Source organism: Osmerus eperlanus, unplaced genomic scaffold (assembly GCF_963692335.1).
Source record: "Osmerus eperlanus unplaced genomic scaffold, fOsmEpe2.1 SCAFFOLD_786, whole genome shotgun sequence".
Lineage (NCBI taxonomy): Eukaryota > Metazoa > Chordata > Actinopteri > Osmeriformes > Osmeridae > Osmerus > Osmerus eperlanus.
In genome coordinates this window covers 3,820-12,870 of record NW_026911293.1, presented here as the reverse complement: position 1 = coordinate 12,870, position 9,051 = coordinate 3,820, and the positions used below count along the sequence as shown (strand labels likewise).

The 9,051-nt window shown below is 52.9% G+C and overlaps 1 protein-coding gene across 1 annotated transcript; it reads left to right on the top strand.

Moving 5' to 3' along the window:
• The first annotated feature begins 462 nt into the window (after positions 1-462).
• On the top strand, positions 463-7,787 carry LOC134015853 (major facilitator superfamily domain-containing protein 3-like). Its single transcript, XM_062455366.1, has 4 exons — positions 463-628; positions 2,877-2,977; positions 4,001-4,110; positions 6,228-7,787. The coding sequence occupies exons 1-4, from the start codon at positions 501-503 to the stop codon at positions 6,429-6,431; spliced, it is 543 nt and encodes a 180-aa protein (XP_062311350.1). The 5' UTR covers positions 463-500; the 3' UTR covers positions 6,432-7,787.
• Positions 7,788-9,051: the final 1,264 nt, after the last annotated feature.

The following is a 9,051-nucleotide window of genomic DNA, read 5'->3' as shown; positions in this document are numbered from 1 at the left end:
GGGGAGACAGACGCACACGTCGACAAAGTTGTCCGTCTGTCCGCCCGTCTGCGTGCGAAGCAGGTAGAACATCTCCGCGCTCGCGACGGAGACCGGGATTGGAGGTGGCAGACGGCGGCGTTGTGTCTCCGGGGTTCCTGAACGCTGCCTTAATCTCCTCTCCACCCTGCGAACACCAGTGACAAGGTGTAGACATCTCTCTTAGTAGAACGACAAGGCCCAGGTGCATCCTTCAGGTTGTCGCCTATCTGGTTTGCAGCTAGCTAGCTCGATCGGAGCTTGTCAGATCTTGGGTTTTCCTGGGTTTCCTTTCCACCTGACAGGTTTTGATATGAACCTATGGCGACCTCAACCTACCTACCCAGTACCCACCCACCCACTCTCCTAACCCTTAACCCCTCACCCGTAACCCTCACCCTCCTGACCCTTGACCTCTCACCCACCTGACCTCTGACCCCTCCTCCTCCCCCTCCCCGCCAGGTGAGCAAGGAGCGGTCACCATGTTTCCTCTGTTCCTATTGGACCACCACATGACGGCACGCGAGCTGGGGTTCTGGAACGGCGTGGTTGCCATGGGATTCTCCATCCTGGGCTCCTCTCTAGGCGGCCTGCTGCTCGCACAATACAGGTACTGAGTGTGTGTGTGTGTGTGTTAACGTTTGCACCTGTGTTGTTCTGTGTATGTGTGTACTTGTGTGCGTGTGTGTGAGTATGTTTACGTTTGTACCTGTGTTGTTCTGCGTATGTGTGTGTACCTGTGTGTGTGTGTGTGTGTGTGTGCGTGTGTGTGTGTTGATTCTCTACCACCCGCTGCTCTCACACCACACAGTTCACCCAGTGGGGGGTCCTCCCCCTGTCATACAGGGCTGTGTGGACTTCAATTAGACCCACGCGCACGCCCACACGCGCACACCCACAGGCGCACACCCACAGACACACGTAAACCCCCCGTGGCTGGTGTGATGCAATGCAGGCCATAAAGAGCAAGAAGGTTGTTGTTCTTTTTGCGCCTCACACCGTGTGTCCAACACGAGCAGGTGCACCTTAACCCTCGTGCTGCCTTCGGGTCACATGACCCAAAGGTTCATAACAAACTCATCGTTGTGTTTGCCCAATTTTACCCAATACAAAAACAAATACAAATAATTTTCTTTTAACCTTTGCCATGTGGGGGTCTGAGACAGCCCAACGGTTAAAAGAAAATGCTTCACTTTGTTTTTGTATGCGGTAAAGTTGTCGCAATACGACGGTGGGTCACAATGACTGATGGGTCAGAATGACCCGAAGATAACACAAGGGTTAAAGCAGGATCTGTCCCAGATGTCTTTGACTTGGACCGATGCGTGCAGCGAATGTTAGTCTGTTTTTGTTATAATCTCGGTCTGAAGGTTTCTGTCTCTATGTCTGTCTCTATGTCTGTCTCTATGTATGTCTGTATGTCTGTCTGTATGTCTGTCTGTCTGTCTGTCTGTCTTTCCAAAGCCCGCCTCTCGTTCTGACTGTAACATGACATTATTAGAAGGAGTTTGTTTCCCCAAAGTGTTTAGCCATATCTTGTGCTCTCTGGTACTCTTCCGGTCTCATGGCAGGCTTGCAATCTTCGCACACATCGAGGTGGGTTCATCTGATACACACACACCCCACACACACAGAATCGTATGCGTACCCCGCCCCCCCCCCCCCCCCCTCACACACACCTATGTGTGTGTTCCTCCTGCCAGTGTCCGACGGTGCTCTAAAAGCTTGTTTGGACCGGACCCCTGCCTGACCCCCTCTCCCCCCTCCCTCTATGCAACCTCAGACAGCGACTCAGAGCTGGACCAGGGCCGTGTGAGGTGTTAGTCCGTCAGCACCCCCCCCCCCCCCCCTCCTACCCCCCCCCCCCCCCCCCCCCCCCGCCACCCAACCCTGAAAGAGGGACATTGAGAAGACGAGGAAGGAGGGAACAAGAGAAGGAATGTCTTTAGCATGTGAATGATGGGAGGATTGGCTTTCGGTTGGAAAGGTGAAAAAGGAGGGGAGAGAGGGAGGGAGGGAGGAGGAGAAAGGAGAGGTGTTGGCCCGAGGTGTACTGTGCATCCATTGGACCCAGTGATCTAGAGGTGTGTGTACAGTAGTGTTTCCATGGAGACAGGAGGTGTGTATCGGAAATGTGGTCTCTCCATGGAAATGGGGTACAGTATATACTATGTGATGTCTCCATATAAACAGGTATACGAGTATACACTATGTATGTAGTTACAGTCTGTAGCACGACGTGCTGTCTCCATAGCAACAGGGGATACAGTATATACTATATACATGCTGTCTCCATAGAAACAAGAGGTACAGTATGTGGTGTCTGTGACATCACTCCAAATGGTGATTGACAGCAGCCTCTAGGGAGGGATAAGCTTTTTGTTTATCCCTGAGACACACATGTACAGTACACACACACGTGTGTGTGTGTGTGTATGCGGGGGGTGATGGTCTTAATGATCTCCCATGCTGGCTATCTCCTTATGTTATTGATTAGCCCTTGAGCCTGACAACCCACAGAGACACTGAGCTCTAGGGAGAGTGGCTGTATGTGAGTGTGTGGATTGACGGGCAATGCCCCCCCCCCCCCCCCAAATGGAATGCTGTTGTCCCGTCCCCCCCACACACACACACACATTAATTTACCTATAAGAGTTTATATAAGAGAGCTCTATACAAAATGCCCCCTCCTAATCGTTCCGGCTTGACTGAGTGGCTGAGGGCAGATTCAATATCAGCTTTGTCAGTCAGGCCATGCCGACAATTACCCTGCTGTCCAGTTGTCTGAGATTGTGTACAGTTTGTTTACGTTTGTATTTCTGTTTGTGTTGTGTACCCTCCCCCCCCCCCCCCCCCAGTACCGGCTCCCTGATGCGGCGTGTGTTTGTGTTGCGGACGGTCAGCATGGTGTTCCAGATCTCCCTGCTGACCATCCTGGAACCCTCCCCCCTCATGAAAGGTGAGAGAGACCGTCCAGCGACCGCAACGCGACCGCTGGTGACAGTTGAGACCGACCCGACCCAAACATGGTGTGAGAGTGTCAGTACACGCTGCACTGTTTACTGTACAGCCCTCACCCACAGAGGGGGAGAGGGGTTGGGCGTGTCAGGTAGAGGCAGGGAGAAGCTCTCTCTATGTCCCCCTCTCTCTCTGTCTCTCTTTCACTCTCTCTCTCTCTGTCCCCCTCCCTCGCCCCTCTCTTTCTGACTGCTTCTCTCGTCCCCACCTCTCTCTCCACCTCTCTCTCGGACTCTCTCTCTCTCGGACTCTCTCGTCTCCCCGCTCTCTCAGACTGTCTTTCTTGTCCCCCTCCCTCTGTCTCTCTCTCTCCTCGGCCCGTCCAACTCCAGAAGACTAAACACGGTTTCTCCGCTCATGTGACCCAGCACAGACTAGACACGCTGGTAGCTTGTGTCGAGACTCTGGCGTCCGCAGAGACACAGAGACACAGCGGGCTCAGCGAGGAATAACGTGCGTCTCTGGAGCATGCTTCCCGTCTCCACAAACCAAGAACCAAGATGTGACCGAAACGATTGTGCGGCAAACGTTCAATATTACATGACGCCCACAATAACAATCAGACGCACTCCTGCGCTCCCTTCCTGTAGGTGCTGTCGAACGCACGCGCGCACACACACACACACACACACACACACACATATACAGACAGAAGTCTTATTCTGCAAAATCTCTGCAAAAAAGGGGAATAATTTAGCACCAACGGGAGCAGGAAGCTGTTGTGCGGGATCTGTGAGAAACCTGGGTTCTGCACAGCCTCTGCAGCCCCGCCCCCACCCGAACCCCTCCAGAGAGGGGACAGGCTGGGGTGTAGAGGGGACGGCTGCTGGAGGTGGAAAGGGGGAGGGAGGTCTCCCCCTCAGATGGGAAGGGAGGGTAGCAGGTCGAGGTCTCTCTAGGTCCACCGGTGGGTCGTTCTCTGGGACTGACCCATGCCTGTGTGTGTGTGTGTTTGGCTCCACAGCGATGGCGGTGTTGAGTCTGAGCGTGCAGCACTTCCTGGGCGGCCTGATCACCACGCTCACCTTCACCACCATGATGCACTGCACCCAGAGAGCCGAGGAGAGCGTCCAGGTACGCGCACGCCAGAGGCGCTCGGTTCGATCTCCCCCGCGCGCGCGCGCGCAACGGGCCTCGTCCGGCGTGGGAATGCCAGCTTCTCTCCGCTCCGGCCCACCTGGCCTTTGGCGCTTACGTAACAACAGAAACAGGAACTGCTTGGCTGCCAACGAAGCTCGCTAACAAAGAGCCGAGTCTGTAGCGTGCCCCTGTCCTCTCCCTGTGACTCCCCCCCTTCTCTCTCTTCCCCTCCCTCCCCTCCTGTGACAGGTGCGACCTGTCTTTGTGTCCTGGTCTGAACCGGGCCCCCACTGGCCCGGGTTTGTCCTCTCTCTCTCTCCCCCAGCATCGCTCGTCGGGTCCAGGGGGGGGGGGCGGCCTCTCGCCGTCACCCATCACGTCGCCGCAAAGGACGAATCACGAACGAAACCAAACGAACGATAACTCGCGACAACGAGAGGGAGGGTAACGGGAGGGGGGGGGGGGTGTTAAATCTCGAGCGCTCTCATGACACATATCGCCCCGCGTAGCTGCCTCCCTGTGAATTTGTGAAGGTGGGCTCCGGTGACGGAAAGACGATCCTCTGAGTGCTTGTCAGCGTCCCCGGGAGAGAGCCATAAGATCCCTTAAACAAGTTAGCAGGAATAAAGACACTTCACTTAGCCGTGGTCACAGGCCCTTAGCCGGGCCCTGCAGCCTAGCCCTGCCCTGCTGGACCTGGTTCTGGGGTCTAGGTGGCTCTCTCTCTCACACACACACACTCTGGGGATTTGTGGGAACTCTTTAGTCACACAGCCAGCATTCTGACTGTCGTTACAGCTTGTCAGCCTGCCTGCCTGCCTGCCTGCCCGCCCGCCTGCCTGCCCGTCTGTCTGCCTGCCTGTCCGTCTGTCTGCCTGCTTGTCTGTGGTGTGTGGGTAGATGTGCGTGAAAACGAGCTGGGATTGTGGTGTGTGTGGTGGGTATATGGTGCGAGTGTGTTGCGTGTGTGATGAGGTGCAGGGGTGTCGTGTGTATGTGTCGTGAGTGTGGTGTGTGTGAAGATAGCAAGGCTGTGGCGTGTGTGTGAGGTGCGTGTGACGATGGGCAGGTGTGTGAGGGTGTCGTGTGTGTGAAGATGGGTGGGGCTGTTGTGTGTGTGGGTGTAGGTGTGGCGTGTATATGGTGTATGTGTGGTGTGAGTTTGTTGTGTGTGTGTGTGTGTGTGTGTGTGCGTGTGCGTGTGTGTGTGTGTGAAGATGGGCAGGGCTGTGTTGTCCATAGAGACTGAGTTCTGTTCTTACTGTAACAAGGCACCGGGGCTAAGTCTGGGATGTTAGGTAATCTCCGCCTCTCTCACCTGTCTCACCTGTATCTCTTTTCCTCTCTTCCTCCATTACTTCCTGCCTCTCTCACCCTCTCCCTACAGTACATCTCCCTCTCCACTTCTCTCTGTATCACATTCACTCTCTCCCTCTGTACTCTCTCTCTCGCTAGCTTTCCTTCTCTCTCCTGCTCTCTGTCTCTCTGTTCCTCTCTTTCCCACCTCCTCTCCCTCCCTCTCTCTTTCCCACCTTCTCTCCCTCCCTCTCTCTTTCCTTCTCCTGCCCTCTCTCTCTCTCTCTCTCTCTCTCTCTCTCTCTCTCTCTCTCCCTGTGTCCCTCCAGAAGGCCTGAAGGCAGGGATCATGTACCCCTACCCAGCTTGCTTCCATCCATCCACGGATCTTGCCCCTTTCTCTCTTTTCATTCTTCTCTTTCTCTTCTTTTCTTCTGTCTATCTTTTCTCTTTTTCCCAACACGCTCCTGCCCCTCCTTAGCTGTTGGAGAATTAGTCTTGGCTGATTGTTGGTGTTTATGACAGTGAATCCTACAAATAACTCTGACCTTAAAGAGACACAGAATAACCCTAATCCCCCTTCCTCCTCTCTCTCTCTCTCTCTCTCTCTCCTTCTTCCTCCTCTCTCTCCCTCTTCCTCCTCTCTCTCCCTCTTCCTACTCTCTCTCTCTCTCCCCCTCTCCCTCTCTCTCTCGCATCCCTCACTCCCCTCAAAACCACTCTCTCACCCCCCCCTCCCTCTCCTCCTTCTTACCCAAACTCTCTCCTCCCCCCCCCCTTCACCCCCCCCCCCCCCCCCATTCTCCCCTTTCCAGGCCACCCACTACAGTTTCCTGGCCACCCTGGAGGTCCTGGGGAAGCTGATGTTCAGTGCCCTGGCCGGGGGCGTGGTGGACTGGGTGGGCTACCACTCGGCCTTCCTCTTCTTCCTGGTCCTGTCGGCCGGCACCGCCCTGCATGTCTGGAGAGCCACGGAAACAGGCGCCCTCCGCGAACACCTGAAAGAGCAGCCGCAATGAACACAACCTCCCCTCTACCGAACCCTACCCCTCGCCCCGCTGCCAGTCACTAACCCCCTCCGGGTTTAATGGTACGGTCCTTGATTTGGTGGTTGGCAGGATAGGTTCTACCACTTAAGATGCAAAAAAGGGTGGGCATTAGGCAAATGGAAATCCATCAGAGCCACTTGTTTGTATGCCAAGCCAGCAATAATACTTCGCCAGCAGCTACGATATAGTTAGCCAGGAACCTGCTAGCAAGAAACATTTTCATGTACCATTCTGAACAGTACTGTATGTCATATCAGTTTGTCATTATGTGATGTTAAGCGATGAAGTTTACGAATGTCGCCTACCTCGTATCTCTGTAAGACTCGTAGAGGCGAGTAAACATTAAAGTATCTGCTAACTTGGTTAGCTGCTAGCCTAGCGTAGCTACTTAGCAAGCGTAAAACATTAGATTAGGGGGTCTCCTACCCTGTTCCGCAAGAGCTACCTTCCTGTATGTCTTTGCTCCATTCCCAGTTGTAACAAACCTGATTTGGCACGTCAACTAGCTAATTATTAGAACCAGGTGCGCTAGATTAGCGTTGGGAGCGAGAACCCACAGGAAGGTTGCACTCCAGGAGCAGGGTTGGAAATCACTAAACTGGATAGCCTAGGTTAGCATTAGCTAGCTGCAGTCACAATGAGAAGAACTAGCCTTACACTCAGCTTGGTGCCAACTGCCCCAGGTGACTTAATTGCACATTTTCAGGTCTTTTTTTAAATGATTCTTTTCTGGTTAAACAAAAGAAGAAAAGAAGTGCATATAATACAATTGTTTTTGGACTACTGACTTGGGATTGGGTGGCCTTGCTGATGTTTAGGGTGTCTGTGTTGTCGACAAATGTGTAAAATAACTATGTTGAGTAGTACTGTGTGTAATCACTTGAAGTGGGCTTATGTGAACACAATGTGTCCGTCGAACTTCATGTTGACAATCCATCGTAGAGCACATGTAGACGTTCTAAGAATCTACAGAAAGTCAACTGCAGCTCTAATGAATTTCAACAATCGGTCAGGGTTAGTTGATAGTAATAATCAAGGTAGTTCAATATACAGTGTGCACAATGTAGCTCATAAGTAATAACTTGCACACTTGAATTTCTTTCTGGATCAATAAAGGAAATTCATTTGAAAGGAATTGAGCGTTTGTAGATAGTTTATCGAGCATTTAAAGATCATTGACAGATTGACTCGAAACAAGGTGTTACCCTGTCTGATGCTGCTGCCTCTTGCGCTGCCACACCCTATAATGTAAAGGAGCCCTTGCCAAACACAGTGTCTCAACTCACAGAGAGCACAGAAACCACCTGAATAAACTGCTCAACTCTGCTGGCATCTGTCGTATGTGTGCTGATAGTTCTGCAATAAGCAACGGCTATATTTCCTTTACATTATTTCTTCCTCCTTCTTCCTCTTCCTCCTAGTCTTCCCCCTAACTCTTAGTCTTCTTCCTCTTCCTCCTAGTCTTCCCCTTCCTCCTAGTCTTCCCCCTAACTCTTAGTCTTCTTCCTCTTCCTCCTAGTCTTCCCCTTCCTCCTAGTCTTCCCCCTAACTCTTAGTCTTCTTCCTCCTAGTCTTCCCCTACCTCCTAGTCTTCTTCCCCTACCTCCTAGTCTTCTTCCTCTTCCTCCTAGTCTTCCCTACCTCCTAGTCTTCTTCCTCTTCCTCCTAGTCTTTTTCTTCCTCCTAGTCTTCTTCTTCTTCCTCCTAGTCTTTTTCTTCCTCCTAGTCTTCCCTACCTCCTAGTCTTCTTCCTCTTCCTCCTAGTCTTCCCCTACCTCCTAGTCTTCTTCTTCCTCCTAGTCTTTTTCCTCTCTCACTTCTTTTTCTTCTTCCACTTCATTTGCACCTTTTCCAACCCAGAGGAACCGGTCTGGAGGAATCTGGACCAGGAGGCCTTGAGAGACCGACAAGGTGCTTGGGGGTCTGTAGGGATGACTGGAAGCAGCAGCCTCAAAGCAGTGTCACCCTACCCCTGCCCCACAGGGCTGTGACAACACATGCAGCCCTACTGAAGGGGGATTAGTGTTGCTTACCTGTGTCCTCAATGCACCTCTGCTTCGCTCGTCTACGTGAACACACACACTTTGTCGGAACAGAGAATGGATCCGAGGGGGCAAGTCTGTTGAGGTAGGACGACAGTGAAAGGCCTCCAATGTGACACTCGTGCTGGTCTGTTCACCACTGTACTCAGGGAAGGAGGTTTAGACTGGTGTTTGCCGCTTCCCCGTTAATGCAATACAAAGGCAACCATTCAGAACAGAATCTCTCGTCCATCGCGCCCGCTGCCAGACTGCCAAACTTAATCCATCAACCGGCTGCCCGCTCTTTCTAAGTGTGCAACGAGGAACCTTGAGCGTTTGAGTTTGAGTGCGGCGGCCTGCCCGATGGCATACAGCGAGGTGTGTTGCCTTTCGAGAAGGAGATTCTCGGGCGACTGGAAGGTTGCTGGCCGAGGCTGGCCGAGGCTGTCGACGGCTAGGTACATCTCACCAGCCTCCCAGGCCTCCTCACACACACTCTGAGAGACGGTGTGGATTTTCGGAGAAATCTCACACACTCCTTTAAGCCTGAGGTAACGGGGGGGGGGGGG